Source organism: Harpia harpyja, chromosome 1 (assembly GCF_026419915.1).
Source record: "Harpia harpyja isolate bHarHar1 chromosome 1, bHarHar1 primary haplotype, whole genome shotgun sequence".
NCBI lineage: Eukaryota > Metazoa > Chordata > Aves > Accipitriformes > Accipitridae > Harpia > Harpia harpyja.
Window position 1 is genome coordinate 58,325,270 of NC_068940.1, and position 16,228 is coordinate 58,341,497.

General features: G+C 43.2%; 1 protein-coding gene across 5 annotated transcripts; it reads left to right on the forward strand.

Moving 5' to 3' along the window:
* Window positions 1-283: 283 nt before the first annotated feature.
* C1H7orf25 (chromosome 1 C7orf25 homolog) lies at window positions 284-4,196 on the forward strand. Of its 5 annotated transcripts, none has more exons than XM_052795771.1 (2): window positions 284-398; window positions 2,625-4,196. In XM_052795771.1, exon 2 carries the CDS (start codon window positions 2,641-2,643, stop codon window positions 3,907-3,909), a length of 1,269 nt encoding a protein of 422 aa, XP_052651731.1. In that variant the 5' UTR covers window positions 284-398; window positions 2,625-2,640; the 3' UTR covers window positions 3,910-4,196. The 5 variants fall into 5 exon arrangements, with proteins under 5 accessions (XP_052651731.1, XP_052651721.1, XP_052651695.1 ...); XM_052795761.1 differs by having other exon boundaries at window positions 296-402; XM_052795735.1 differs by having other exon boundaries at window positions 330-395.
* The last annotated feature ends 12,032 nt before the right edge of the window (window positions 4,197-16,228 follow it).

Sequence of the window (16,228 nt, forward strand, 5' to 3'; positions counted from 1 at the left end):
ATTTAGCACCAAAGGGTTTAGTAAGGCCCGTTTTTGCTTTCTGAACTTCATCGACCCAGCGTGCATTGAGCCATGGGTGCTTCTTCCTCGCTGACGTTCAAGCCCAAGGCTGACTTGCCTCTGGCCCTTCTGACCTAATGTACTGTCTTTGCTCTTTAATAAAGGCTTTTCGGGATAAAACGCGTATTTATTTGAGGACCGCCGTGACTGCGACTGCAGACAGGCCGGGGAGGAGAGCCGGGCTGGGGCCGGCGGCGCGGCGCGGCGGGTGCGGCGGCTGTCCCCGCCCGGCCGCCCCGGGGGAGGTGCTGGGCCGGGCTGGGCCGGGCCGACCCGCGCCACGCCGGCCCGGGCCGCCTCCTCCCGCTGCCCGGGGCGAAGGCTGTTGCCGCCGGGTTGTGAGTACGGGCTGCGGGGGAAGGCGGCGGCGGGGGAGGGAGCGGCGCCCGGGAGCGCCCGGAGAGGCGAGGCGAGCCCGGACTCGGGCTCGGGCTTGGGCTTGTCGCGTCCCGATAGTGACCGGGGGGGCAAAGGTGGGTAGGGGCCCGCGTTCTGCGGCCGCCCGAGTCCCGCCGCCCGCCCTGCCGGGGAAGGTGTGTCGGGTGACGGCGAGTCAAGGGGGGTGCGGCCGGGGCCAGCCCCGGGGTCCGCCGCCGAGAGGGGCTGCGGACAACCGCCGAGGGCACCCTGCACTCACCCAAGATGGCGCCGCAACCTTCCCGGCGCCGCTCTCACGTGAGAGGCGGGCCGTGCCGGGGGCGGCAGAAGCGGCCGTTTCCGCTGCTCCCCGCCGAGGGTGGATGCGAGCCCTGAGCGGGAGGGGAGGGGAGGGAGTAAAGCGACGCCGGTGCGCGGCTGCTGAGGGGGGGAGGCCGAGGGGGCGGGCTGCGGGGCGGGCCCGGGCCGGCCCGGCCCGGGGTGCGCCCTCAAATGGCGGGCGTGTCTCGCGGGCGTGGGGATGGCTGTCTCCGCGGGACTTCTCTGCGCGCGCGCGCGATGGGCTGAGGCCTCCGCCTCAGCGGGCGGCCTGCCGGCGCTCGTTTAACAGCAAATGTTAAACGTGTGAAGGGTTTTACTTTTTCTTCCTACCTCATTTTAAGGAGTACTTTTTCTTCTGAGGCCTTGTGGTTGATAGTGAGGCCGCCTCGCGGTTGTTGGGTTTGCAGGCTTACTTTCACTGAAAAATTTGAAGTAAGGTTTGTCTTGAAGCCTTTTTATGTTTGTAGAAGTTGAAGCTGCTGTGGTGAGAGGTGCCAAAGAGTAACTGGGGGGTGTTACTCTTGCTTTACATCTAAGAATAAACTTGTGGCAATGGTGAGGACTTTGGTGGGTAAAGGACTGATTTCACTGGCCTCTGACCCTGAAGAGAGTTAGTAGGTCATGCTGGAAGACATTAGGCTTTTTGGTTGAGAAGAAGGGGGGAGATTTTGGTGGTGTTGGGTATTGACTGGACCAGTAGCGCTTAATGCTGACTGTATTTGAACTTGTGCATAATGCAAGGGTGACTTAACTGTTTGAAGCCAGGCTGCATAGCTGCACTGGCAGAGCCAGTTGTTCTAGGACCCAGGCAGTATGCTGCTGTTAATTTTTCAGCTGAAGCTGCATTTGTCTTGCCCTTTAATACTAGTTTTCTTCAATATGCAGCTTAGTTAAGAATTACAGGAGCATGTGTTTATACATGTAGTTGGGAGTCAAAATGGATTAATTTTGCTATTCATAGTGACTATTTACTGCGTGTCATAAAAAATGGTATTGTTTGCTGTGGTATTGAATCCTACATTTATCAAAGCCAGCCCACGTTCTGTTAAGGAATTCCTGTCATACTTTGCTCAGGAAGACATACTAACGTAATATGGATGCAAAAGAATAGACTTACCAGATGCAACACTGTAAATCTCTAGTAGAACTAGAAGACATAGAGATTTCCACATCTTGGCTCTAGAATTACGAATCATAGTCTGTCATGATGCTGTGTAGTGTTGAAACTTTGCTGGGGGTTGTTAGAGCCTCATTCATGGAGTTGTGCAGTGTAAGTTGGAAGCTGGAGAGAACAGAGCTGTGCTACCCTTAATTGTAAAATACAATGAGCTTCCTCTATGCTGTGTTAAAATACTTGCTGGGAGCCAGATTTCGTAGTTTTTATGTATGTCTGTAAGCATGGTGGGTAGCTTTTATATTTTAACAGTAACTGTGGTGAGAGAGAGAGGCAAGATCTGGTTATGGCATTAAAAAGATCTTTAATTTTGCTCTGGATGGCAACTTTTGCAAATGAGCTGTGAGAGCTGAGATCTCTCTAAGTGACTAGTTCAGTGAAGGGCTCACATGTCGGGGGGAAAACCACAAACTTGCAAGGTGTGTGTGTAGACTTGAATGCTGCTGTTCTCCCTTGCTAAGAACGGAGATCTTCTGAGGCTGTAGGTTGGATCGCCAGAAATGAAGGAAAGGGATTGAACTCTTTGGTGGGACTTGCGCTGAGGTTCTTGCTGCTTGCGCTTTACAATTCCAGTTGCTGTTGCACTAAGTCTATTGGAAAGCTCCAGTGTATACTGCTGCAAAGACCTCTTTTGACTGTCTTTATTCTTGACCATGCAATAACAATATTCTCTTTTGCTTTCACTTGGTAGGAATAATGTTTCCAACATGTCTGTGCAGTCACTGCTTTATGAAAGAATTGCTGTTGCCAAAGAATTGATCAAGAGAGCAGAAGCCCTTTCCAAGTCCCAGAAAAGGAGAATAGAAGGTGGGGCAAAACTATGTGGCAAACTGAAGGCTGAGCTGAACTTCTTACACAAGGTGGAGGCAGGGAAGGTGGCCATAAAAGAATCCCATCTGCAGAGTACAAACCTTACCCATCTCCAAGCCATTATTCAGTCAGCAGAGAACCTGGAGGATGTCATCAGTGTCCTCCGAGTCTTTGCTTATGAGGACAGGTTTGGAGACAGACAGACACTGGTGGTAGATGTAGTTGCAAACGGAGGTCACACATGGGTGAAGGCCATCGGTCGGAAGGCTGAGGCCCTGCATAACATCTGGCTGGGGAGAGGCCAGTATGGTGACAAAAGCATCATTGAGCAGGCAGAGGACTTCCTGCAAGCAAGCCGTCAGCAGCCAGTGGAGTACAGCAATCCCCACATAATCTTTGCATTCTACAACAGCGTGTCCAGTCCTATGGCAGAGAGACTCAAGGAGTTGGGAATATCTGTGCGAGGAGACATTGTGGCTGTGAACTCGCTGGTGGAGCCATCTACAGAACACCAGCAACTTAGTGCCAGTGAATCAGATGACGAAGGCCCTGAACTCCTGCAGGTGACCAGAGTAGACCGGGAGAATTTAGTGGCCAGGATTGCTTTTCCTACCCAGATCAAAGTAAACGTGTGCAATAGGGTTAACTTGGACATCACTACCTTAATAACCTATGTCTCTGCTCTGAGCTATGGTGGCTGCTTCTTCATCTTCAAAGAAAAAGTGCTAACAGAGCAAGCAGCTCAAGAAAGGAGGGAGAGAGTCCTGCCTCAGCTGGAGAAGTTCATGGAGGGGAAAGAGCTCTTTGCCTGTGAATCTGCTATCAGAGATTTTCAGTCCATCTTGGAAACACTGGGAGGACCTGGGGAGAAAGAGCGAGCTGCATTGTTTATTAAAAGAATTAATGTGGTGCCAGATCAGCCATCTGACCGTGCCTTAGGACTAGTGGCTAGTTCAAAAATCAACAGCCGTTCTCTAACCATTTTTGGGACAGGAGACACTTTAAAAGCCATCACCATGACCGCAAATAGTGGTTTTGTGAGGGCAGCAGCTAACCAAGGTGTCAAGTTCAGTGTTTTTGTCCATCAGCCGCGAGCATTGACAGAAAGCAAAGAATCTGTTGCCACACCTTTACCAAAGAGCTGCCCAACTGATAATGGACTGTAAGTCATTAAATGAGTTAGTCATTGAAATATTGCAGGTGCTGCAGTGAAGGCGTTTGGAGAAATAAGAGGTGTCATAATACATTGTTGGGTGTGTATCAGTGAAAACAGTAACTGTAGCAGTGAAGGGTTCCTCAAGGCATTTGCAATATCTTTACTCAGTTCTTGCTTTCTTTGGTCAGCTGACCATTAATTTATTCACTAAGGTAATAAGATTTCATTAATAATTGTTAACTGGCATACAGTATATTAATTGTATCCATCCCTATTAAAAAGTTCAGTTAAAGCACAGTTACGTTTGTGCCCATGTCATTTTTGTCCTTTTCAGAGAGATTAAATTCAGCACGTTAGATGGACTTCAGGCTTGACTTCTGGGGAACTTAAATCTTTCTTTCATCTATCCTATTCAACTGAATTCTTTGTGGATTCAGTGGTACCTTGTGTAGAGACCTATGCCTTTTTCTGTGAATGCTGTTTCCTGCAGACGTGACTAGTAGCCATGAATAGAAACCAACTTAAGCCTTCCTCCTAACTTAAGCCTTCCTCCTTTTACTGGAAGGAACCCCTCTATGTATACCATGTTAGACTGAATTGGGCAACAGCTTTAAAATTCCCAGGAAAAAAAATCAGTTGAAATTGGAGTTTATTGGCACTAATATGTTGTGACTCTTGGGCCAAACTGGACAGCCAGTGGTAGCAGACCAAGGAGGCAAATCTGCTTCCCTTTTCTCTCAGCCTTTGCCCAAGTGCAAAGTCTTGCTGTGTGCAAAACCCAGCTTGAGGCTTCAGATAAGAGAATCCTCCTAAACTGAACCTGCACCCAGGTGGTTTTTGATACTAGCAAGCTGTCTGCTGAGGACTTGTGAGGAACTTGAATTTGGCTCTGTTTCTTGTGCATTACCTGAAACAAAGCCTCACTGAGTTCCTTTAGTGTTGGTGTGGCGGAGAAGTAGGTTTGTGGGGTTTGTTGTTAAATGCTACTTTGCCCTATAGTAGAGAGAAGCTTTTTCACTGGTGTTGTAATTGCTGGTTTTACTCAAAGGGTAGAATAAAAAACAATTTATTTTATTTTTTTTTTTCCCCAGGAGAGAGTTGCTGGTTTAGAAGTTTTTCTAATGTTTTTCTGTATGCTGTAATGACAGCACTTGCTGTTTGGTATTAATTTGCACCGGGTTCCTAGTGGAAAATTTTGAGATGTCAGAGTGAACCTCTTGGCCCTGAGCTATACATTTTATCAGGTCAGTGAAAGAGATACCCACAGAGTATTTTATCAGTTGTTGTTCAACAAGATAGCATTATTATGCAGTTTATAGTTCAGACAAAGAACATTCCCTTGCCTCTTGCTACTCCGATCTAAATTTCTTCCTATGGTACAAAGCAGCTGCAATGCTGCCCTTAGCCATAGTTTCTACCTATTTCTTTCTGTCTCTGGTACTCTGGTATACTCCAGCACTGGTGTAAAGATACTGGCATGCCAGCAAAAGTACTCTGCCTGTCTCTTCCAGCTGAGTAAGCTTAACTCTGAGGAGCAAAAGTGTACTTACTGTCAGTATGACTCTTGCTCTGCTCTGTTCTTACTATGCCTGTAGAGTAACCTTTTAGGAGTTGTTGCCAATATCTACATGCTGCATATCTTTACCTGTAACTTTTAAGAATGCAGAGGGTAGTCTGCTCTCCACTTGCCCCTCGTTTCTGCTGGTCACTGAGGTAGTTCATGGGGTTTAGTCAAGATAGGTGGAACTGGATTTTGGGTTTTGCTGCTTCAGCATCCAGTCTTCTATCTGCCAGTTTCACAGGTCTCCCTTCGTGAGTTGTTCTAACAAAACGTCTAGCTTGTTCCTACAGCCTAACACGGTGTAAGGAAACCTCGTGGCAGGATACATTCCCCCACTGTATCCATTATTTTCCCTGAAAGTTCTTCTGAAGGGAAAAGAGGACCAATGCAATGAAATTATATAAATAATATGTTGGCTGTGCTGCAGAAATGCCAGTCTGCCTTAGTAGTTAACAGTGCCAGCTTCACCATACAGGAGCTTAGGGAGATAGTGATTTATCATGGTATGGTGGATTGACCAGAGCACAATCATGGGTGTTTGTGAAATGTTACAGTGCTATAAACAGCTGGAAGGAAACATGCCTTTCATTTCTGCCCTGAGAGCTCTTATTCTGGACACCTGTGTGATGTCTTTCCTCTGCAGTAGGTGTGGGAGTAGAGGTGAGAGAGGCCATCTGTGGAGAAAAAGAATGAACTGTGTGTCTCAAAACTCTATTTCTGTTTGGTATCAGAAGTCCTGAAAGAAGGTACAAGAAAACTCCTAGTGAATAATTTATGAACAAATAACCTGGGAGAGAGGGGTTCTTTTTGTTTGCAACTCAGCTTTAAAAGCTGAGATTCCAACAGACAGCTTACTATTTATCACTGATTAATCTGTTTTACAAAGTTACAGGATATACTTAAGTGCATGGTAACTGTGCACTTATGCATGGTAATTTTTATGGCCTTTTAAGAACTAATCCTTTGTATTTAAGTTACTTTTAATTTGTTTCCAGCCTTTCTACCCTGATGAGGGTTTTTGAATGAGTAAATGGGAGAGAGCTGCTTCGTTCCACTTCTTGTTGTGAGTCTAAGAAGTGGGTTTCCATCATTTTCCTTGCTCTATCCCATTCAGTACTCTTGAATATCCTCTTGGGCACCCTCTAAAGAGGTTTTTCCAAACCACAGTAGGGACGGCAGTGACCTGCATTCTTACACGGTAGGTGACTCAGAGAAAGTAGTGAAAAGCAAGTAACCTCTGTATTGCCTAGATTAGAAGTGGGTGAGCTCTGTTTGCTGTATTTCTTCACTCCTGCTGCTGCAGCGCTAGCTGACTTGTTCATAGAAAACTCTCACTACAAAACACTAAATGCAACTCCGTTTAAAAGCCTCTGTATCTGGAGCCATCGTGTGGTGATTTTCTTCATTACCAGTCATATTTGCCCAACACAGTAGTTATTGAATCCATTTTCTTTCTCTTAGCAATTTTTAACAAACATATGAGCAATATTTTAGGAATACGGAACTCCAGAAATTGTCTGCGTGCCACTGTGTGGCTTGAGGGGGCTTTATTGTTGTTTTCTGTCTCCTTGTTGCGTGGTGCAGTAAAAAGCTCAGAATGTGGGTGTTCTGGGGGTTTTTTTGGTGTTTTGATTTGTTGGCTTTTTTTAAAGGTATTTTTGCCTTCAGTGTTTTTTTGGCTTATTGGTCAAACAGAAGTGCAATGCTGGTGGACTGTAAGAATCGCTTTATAAGATGAAACCTGAAACTGAATGCTGGCTTGGAACCAAAATGTGTTTTGATTGTAATATTTGGTGGCTTTTGTATTGCCTCCCAAGATATTGGTGATCTACATATATAAAGCAGTGTTCTGGTTTAGTGTGTTTAGATAGCTTCTACTTAATTTTACAAATGAGGGATTAGATGTTGGACTTCCCTTATTTATGACTTTACAAATGAGTAATAAGAAGAAGATACTAAATTATGTTTGAAATTAAGTTAGAAAAAAATGGAAATTCAAGACTGCTTATCCTTTCTTCCAATATCACACTGCTTTGTCTACACTGCACCAGGCACTTGAGGATATGGAGAAATCTCACTTGCTGCAGTGGATTGTGTTTGGTTATTTTTTTCACTAAATGTTTCAGCATTAAGTTCCTTGGCAAAGCCAGGACACTAAACTGTTTTGGAGAACCTTGTTCTTCTGGCACTTTTAATTTATTTTACATTATTTCTGTATGGCTCCTTAGTCTCTGAGGAGAGCCAGCATCTCTGTTCCGTGAAGCAATCAGTCTGTTCTCTGTGCTCCAACAGTGCACAAACGAATACCAAACAAGGAATGCTGTGATTGATGCTAGGCAGTACAAAGCACTTGGATATTATATGAGAAATAAATAGGTAAGTTATGTTGTTAATACATTCATGTTTCTGATTTGTCTTCTACGGTTTTGTCAAAAGCAAACTTATTTTTGGACACAGCTGTGTATGTTCTTTACTTCCAGTTGTTCTGGCTGACAAAAATTTTCAGGTGAATGACTTGTTTGTCATTGTACCTGCAAGCCATGAAAACACTCAGGTAGTTTTGCATGTTACAGCCACAGCTGTGTAAAAGTGTTATTCTTTGGTAGGTTAAATGGGCTAAATAGTGGTTTGTGTTTCAAACTGTCCCACTCCTCTGATGATGCCTTCAGCAGACTTAAAGCAGTCTGCTGAAGTGTTCTGGAGCCTGTCTGAAAATACTTTCACAACCCTGTTCCTAGTTCCTGAAAACTGAACATAGGCTTGGTTGCAACAGTAATAAAACAACACAAGCATCAGTTGTTTGAAGTAAGTTTGAGGAGACCTAGAAAAAAATACCCTAAAATCTTTTTTGTTAAAGTGGAACAAGGAAAGGATTTACAGTAATGACAAAGCATGTAGTTGCAATTACATTCTTTATTTCAGGTTATTAGGCAAGCAAAACAGCAGAGGTCACCTATTATCTAATTAACCTGGTAAAGCAAGAGAGAATTAGATGGGACTCTTGAACTGAAGGCTATGGTTACAGTTTTCCTGCAAGCTGTAGCTTTAGGAACTGCTCCACCATCCAGCTTGCTGCAGGCATTGTGTGTGTGTTCTTCTGTGGTGAAATCAACTCTAGGTATGTGCGGCTGTTGCTTTTCCATCAAGATTTAATGTTGCAGTTTATTCTAGAGTAAAAACAAAGAGAATGAATGTAAAACTACTACACTGAGTGACAGAACTGCTTGTAATTGCAACTTTGGGGCTTTGCAAATCTTTTCCTGTGAACACTATGGAGATTAAGGTTGTTCCTACATAAACTATTGTAAAGAACAAGCAAACCAAAAAGAAAACCCTCCCCAAGCCTTCGTTGTTCAGGAGATCCTTCTGGCCATTTAAAAGATCCTCGCTTATAATGTCTTACATAAGACATTGCTCTCTTAAAAAAAAAAAAAAAAAAAAAAAAACAACAAAAAAAACCCAAACCCAACCCCCCCCCCCCAAAACCACCCCCCCAACCAAAACAACAAAACCAACAAAAAAAACCAAACAAAAGAAAATTAGAAGAATTAACAACATCTTATAATGATATTGTGTCCCTTTATTCATTAATGGGGCTGAGTGCATGATAGGGCAGCTCGCTGTGGTAATGAGAAACATGGAGATACAGGGTGCAGAAGTCTACACTGCAGTGTAGGTACCAAAATCCCAGGGCTAGAGGAGTGAGTAGCTTGAGTGCTTGATAGTATTTTTTTGCTGAGGTTCATCACATCCATTTACTGAAGCATTTGAGGTCTCAACACTGCCCTGGTGGTAACAGTAGTGAAGTTGATAGTTTACAGCAAGCTCAGGAAATTCTACCATAGCGCTTCCTTGTTACGTTGGTGGTGGTAGTGCTGACTAATATCAGGGGTTGCTCCATTTTCTGAAACCACACTGGACATGATATTATAATTTCCAGTTTTCCTAGCACAGACATAGTCCTAAATGCTATTGAAATAAGTGGGAGAAACAAAGCACAAATGTTTCAAAGGAAATGTTTTCAAGGGAAAACACTCTCAGAAAATGAGGCAGCTGATGTGAACAAGAGTAAAGGTATATGGAAGTTTAAGTCAGTGTCAGATTGTCTTGCTAGCCAGACTAGAAGCATGGCAGGAATTGGTGAGGATGGGGGAAAAGTAATTCTTTGGTGTATCCCTTTCCATGCACTGTGCCCTGCTGTGAGCTCTGGAGAAGCTGCTGATAGCTCTAAGGGACAAAGTCTTCAAATGTAACACTGTTCAAGATGAGATCTCTGGGTGGTGTATCACAACCTCCTTGCAGGTGAGAGCTCCATATGAATGGATGATACAACAGACCCTCTGCTGGTTTGCAGTCCCTGAATTTCTGACTCCTCTTCAGGTTTTTCTTCTGTAGGGGATAATTTGGCCCATCTTTACAGAGATGAGGTTCACCAGAGTGAAACATCACTCAGGCAGACCGCAGGCCTTCATAACAATGAAACTCCACCATATAAATCTGGTTTGGGTTTTTGTGGGTTTTTTCGACATTAAGAATGCACATTATAAGCCAGCATTAACTAAATACACAAGAGAAACCTCTTTGAAGGAGAGGGGAGTTGCGACCTCCTTACTTCACATACATCTGTAAAATGCACTCCTCCATAATAACACAATTAATCTTAAGGAGTATATTTATTTGTTATTTATGTTTTTGGAAGGAGGAGAGGAGCAGAAGGTGGCTAGGTGTCTGGCATGCCAGATACCCTGCCAGAAATAGACTACGAGGAAAAGCAGTATTTTTTATGTCTTGCTCCATTAGTGCAGGAAAGGTAGGAGCACTGGAGTAACAAAACTGAGATAACAATAATGTGGACAATCAAAGACAAGATGGGTCTTACCAGATATTTCAGTGGTTGACTCCTGGGTTATTTCTTTGCTTGGCTCCACACTCGGCTTAGGGGTGGATTCAGCACTTGACTCTCCGCTCAGCTCCCACGTGGCCTGTTCGCCTTCTTGCACTCCGGTGTTCCCAACTTGCTCTGTGCCTTCCTCCTTGTATGGGTCTCTGCTGTAGTCCAGGTGGAGCTCTGTGCTTGGCTGCATGCTGGGATCTTTGCTTTGCTCAACACTCATTGCCTCAAGCACAGGGGTAACAGGAGTACCTACAAATAAAATGAAAGGATTTTACATGGATGAGGAGGATGGTTTGAAAAGCCAAGTTACTTCTAGAGGTATCTAAACATGTACATAGTTGCTTTTATGGGTCAGAGAGCTCAAGTAGGAGTTTGAGGAGGGGAAAAAAATCTAGGAATAAATACACTTGGGAGCATGAATCTTACTTCAAATTGACAAAGATTGATATGTCAATGTTTTTGACTTACCTTGTGCCTTTAGCAGATCGACCAGAATCAGAGCCAGCAGTGCTGAAAGAATTGTCATCTTTTTCAGCATGGTGACCCAAATACCACGTTAAGCATGAGTGTTTGGAGTGAAACTTGAAGTACGTAGCAGACAGAAAGCCCTGGGTATTTAAAGGCAAGCTCATACCTCTGGGTGCTTTGGCATCTGCCTGAAAATAACAGGTTGCAAAAACAATATCCAAATTACATTCTCAAAATGAATTTAGGACCTGTCAGGGACTGTAATCAGTCAGTTCCTGCCCCTTGCTACAGGGTGAGATAGCCTTTGCTGCAAGCAGTAAAGGACATTGGGGGCAGAGAGGTGGGGCAGTGGTGGCCCCAGCCTGCAGTAGCACTGATAGTGGTGTCATTGCATGCCTCTGGCAATGCTGGTTTCTCAAGGCAATTGATCCTGTTGATTTTGAATAAGGATCTTCTAAAATCCTTTGATATGACACTTGACAAATTGAATGTGCCTCATAGTAACAGGTGAAAGGTGAGGTGTGACTAAAAAATATGCAGCTAGATTCTGTGTTGTAAGGAAATAATAACAATCTGAAAGAACTGTTTTGGTCAAGGCTGGACGAGCATTTCCTTGGGAAGCCTTCCTTTTTCATTGTTGAAAACTTGTGTGTTTGTGCATGCGTATATCTAGCCTGTGATATCTCGGGCAGCATCTCAGCCCCAAAGTGATGTGTTTGAAAGGTTTGGATAGAACCAGACAAATCTCCAGAGAGGGGCGAGCTCCTTTGTGTGGTTTAATCAGCAACAATCATCAGTTGTTGTTCCAAGGGCAATTTCAGATGCAGAAAAGATGCTCTGTTTGTGTGGATGCAGTTCCCCATAACCTTTCCTATCACCGCTCACCACTAACCAGGGAAGTGGGTCATGGCAAGACACGTGGAAGTTGTGGCAAATGTAACTAGGTTAGTTATGTTTTGGGGTCTGCTGGGGGAGCAGCGGACCTCAGGTCTGTGTGTCCAACTCTCTGTGATGCAGGTAGAGAACTGTGGGCCTGATTCTGTATATTCCATTCATATGAGCAAGTGGTGTAATTGCTATAACTAGCAAGTCTGCAATAATTAGCAGAATTACGTTAATGTCAAATCAACGTAAAGGAATTCAGAACCTGGCTCTCTAAAGTTCCCCCCCTCTGCCCCCCCGTTTCCCTGATTTCACTTGTTTAATATTGCATCAACTTAGTTTTTCAGCACAGTGTTTCTTTCAAGTTGCTTCTACCTCTAGGGTTTGCCTGAGGCATTATTCTTCTAATCAAGCTTTTTATGGTGCAACAGAAGGATTTTAATTTTTTTCTTGAAGCGAAAAAGAAAAGCTGATGCCCATGAACACCTACAGATACATGGCTACTGCAGCAGATTTCTCCCGTGTTAGTAGTTTCAACTGAAGGTTGATGTGTAACATCTTTTTTCAAATGTGAATGAAAGAATTTGTCACTGACTCACCTATAAGAGGTAACAGCATGATGCACAGGTCAGAAATCTGCAGATAACTATCTGCAATGAGCAAGATTCCTCAGTATAGACTAAGAACTCTTGTTTTTCATTCTTGAAAATGTTTTTCTAACACACAGTTGTTTTCATGAGGTGGTGAACCTGCTGTTTGTGAAGGAAGAGCAAACATGCTGCAGATTCTGTTACTCCTACTGAGTTATTACTGTGCAAGGAAAGAGGAATTTTCAGGTTACTCTCTCAGTGGATCTCAAATTTGTTTCTAAAGTATTTATCTTCCCTTCTCATGAGGCTCACTGAGCAGAGTTGCCCATCTCGCTCTTCTCAGATCTCTTCTGCATGTTTCATTGTTACTGTTTCTAACAAATTGGAAGCAGTGAATTTAAGCATTTTAAGGCAAGGTTGCAGGTTAGTTGTTTGTCTGGAGACAGTGTTAGATTCACTGGTTTTTCACTGCTGCCGGTCATACTGTTAAGAGTTGTTAAGGAGAAATCTCAAAAAGTAGTAAGCAAGGGATAAACTTTGAGTAGGAGTTCTTGCTGTTTGGGGTTTTGTTTGGGTTTGGGTTTTGTTTTGTTTTGTTTTTTTTTTTAATTGGTACAGAGCCCGTCACTATTCAACATCTTCAGTGACCTGAAAGTGAATACAGTTAACATTGCTGAAAGAATCAATAAATGAGATGAGATTCCTGAAAAATAAATAATGGTGAGGACAGAGGTGTGTTACAGGTTTACTGCATTTAGCTACACTTTTTTCAATAGGCCCTGGACAACAAGGCAATTTATGTGTACAGGATAAAGGAATAAAAGCCATACTTAAGCAATGGAGGCTGTATCCTGGAAAACGGTCTTTCTCCAACTGTTTCTTTCCCCAAATTGCTGAACATGGCCCTCAGTCCAAATATTAACATCCATTATAGAATATAACCAAGTTAGAGAGGGTGAAGAAGTAAACCATAAATGTTTGTTGCTGGAAAAAATCCTTCCCTATGAAGGGAGGAATCCTTTCAGATGCTCAATCTGTTAATTTTATCAAAAAGAAGGATACAGGAGTGACTTACGGTTCATAGTTTCAGGGGGTGGGGTGGAATGCTAGCTCCCAAAGCAGTCATTAATGGCATGAACAGAGGCTTAACCAGAGACTGTGGCTTGATGCCAAAACAAAACTAACAATTTAGGAACTTATCACTGGACTTACTATGAGGACACTGAGTGGTATATAAAAACCTGATGGATTTAAAAAAAAAACCCTTGGTATGATTATCCAGTGGTTCCTCTTAGCCTTGTGATCTCTTGAGTCTCCATTGTCCAGATTACGCATTGATATCGGACTCCTAGGGAGAAGCAAGTATGACTTTAATACTATGGAGATGGGTCACCACCTTCCTCTGTGGGGCAGTGGAAAATGTTTGGTCTCACTGTTAAAATGCAGAAGGTTACAGCATACCAGGTGCAGTTGTACAAGCTGTTCATACAACTATGTTCAGCTCACTCGTCTGCAGAAGATGGAAAGCTGTGCAAGTATCCACAGAGCATCTTTAGTCAGGAGAACAAAAGTGAACTCTGCCTTAGCTGAATTAGAGTTTTGAAGGATATCTGATAGAAACCTGATAGTGACCGAAACTGACTGCTAATCCCTGTACTAGGATAGGATGTGATGATACTGTCTTACACCATCTCTGTGGAGGGACAACTTCGCTCATTCTCTGTACCCATTCGGTCCAGGTGCCTTGATTGAGGCTGAGACTGGCACCTGGAACTCCAGTAGGTGTGAGACAAGCAATTCTTCTTTCTTACACTTCTGTGCCTGTGCAGTGGCTGGAGGTGAAAACTTATTTTGCATTTTATCAATCCAGTGCAAGTATTCCAAAGGTGTACTGTGCAGGCAAGCACAGTGCTAAGAGATTTTGACAGCAAGTAATGGTAACTGAAGCAGGTTGTGATATGTAGCCTCCCTTCCCCCTCACCTCCAAATTGGGAAATGTAGTGCATGGTATTTATTAAAAGGGTTTTCATGTACTGAGAATATTGTGAATAAATGATACTATTTATTTAACTTAATAAATTAAAAATAATTTTTAATATGTATTTCTTTTCTTCCCCAGCTGATGTTTTTTATATTTCTTTCACCTAAAAGCAAGCCAGGGTCATGAAATGAAGCTCAGTGGAGCTAGGATCAAAGCAAGGGACATTGTTTGTCAAATGGTGGAGGAACTAGTCAGAAGTTTACACAGGCTCAAGAGAAGACTGCGTATAAAAGTAAAACTGAGGGTACCTAAATACATGGAAGAAACGTCCAGCCCAGGAGGTCCTCAGATGAAAAATAGGATCATAGGATAATTCAGCTTGGAAGGAATCGCAGGAGGTCTCTAGTCCAATATGCTGCTGAAAGCAGGGTCATGTAGCTCATACCAGTTTACTCAGAGCTTTATTCAGTCTGGTTTTGAAAGTTTCCAGGGACAGAGCCTGCACAACCTCTCTGGGCAACCTGCTCCAATGCTTGACAGTCCTCATGTTGAAAAAGTGTTTCCTTATATTCAGTCTGAACTTCCCTTGTTTCAAGTTATGCGTGTTGTCTCTTGTCCTCCCATTGGGTACCACTGTCAAGCCTGGCTTTTGGTAACCTTCATAAATAGCTGGAAAGTGAGAGAGTATTAGTTGGAGGCTGACATTACATGTGTTTATGTGTATATAATATAAAGACGACTTCTAGATTCTTACTTTTCTCTGGGCATCAGCTTATGGCCACCTTTGCAAACAGGGCACTAGGCTGGGTGGATCCTTGGACTGGGTTATGTTAAATGTATTGACTAGTATCCTTTGTTGGACTACTGTAGGAGGGAAAGATGTTGATCCTAATTTGGGTATCCGAAACAGCTTCAGAATGCTTAAAACAAAATGCAGCTGGTTATTTTCATTGCTGTTTGAACAATAAGCAAATTTTTGTACTGTTGTGTTTTGTTGTGTTTTTTTCTTTAAGGTGTGGCAGAATAGTTTTTAGTTTTGTCATCTTACCAAAGGAGGTCATTTGGGAAATTGTTTAATTTACAGAAGTAGACTCAGTGCTAAAGACTTGTGAGTTTAGATTGCACAACATGAGACAGAAACTACTGTTTTAAAAACCAGCTGGTTTTTTGTTAGCAGCAAGGATCAGATTTTTCTGGAAAGATGAAGGATGGTAAGACTATTTCATTCTTTTCTTGTGAGCTGAGGGTTGTAAGTGCCCTAGGGCATCTTGTGTCAGATATAACTATTTATGTTTTGGGAAAAGGATCTGTGGTAGTGTCTCTTCAGGTACTTTATTTGTATTTTGCAAAGAGTTTTCATCTTTTTCATGGAGATTAGCTTGGGAGAAAAGGAAAGTCAAAGATTCTGTTTCTTCAGAGTCAAATTCCACAGGAAGAAGAAGAGTTTCGTGGACTGTACTTAGTGCTTAACGTTCCAGCAAGCTTCATGGAGCTAATTTTTTTGTTTGTTTTGGTTTGTCAGTAAGGCAAATCTTGGCCTTTTCTGGAGAATCTGGGAAAAAATTTGAAGTCAGGATCTTTTGCGTATGGATAAGGATAGGCTGAGTTACATATCAGAAGCTCTAAATATAACTGTTTGAAATAATGTTTTGTGATTCAGGCCAGACTTTCAGCACTACTTGGGACTCGGCCACTTTTTTCCCAGAAATCCAATGTAAGTTGTAAAGGTGAGTAAGGTTTTTATCACTTCACAGCTGGGGATACTGAGGCACAGACAAGACTACAAGACTGAATGAATGATAACCTGCTGCCTCTTAGGGATGTCTCAAAATAAAGTATTTATCTCAATTTTTCCAGAGATGGGGGGAAGCCATGAACAGGAGGTGAAGGAGGTCATGAGAGAGAAAAAGATGTTATGGAAAGTTAAGATACCTGGGGTAGGTCAGAAGGAAT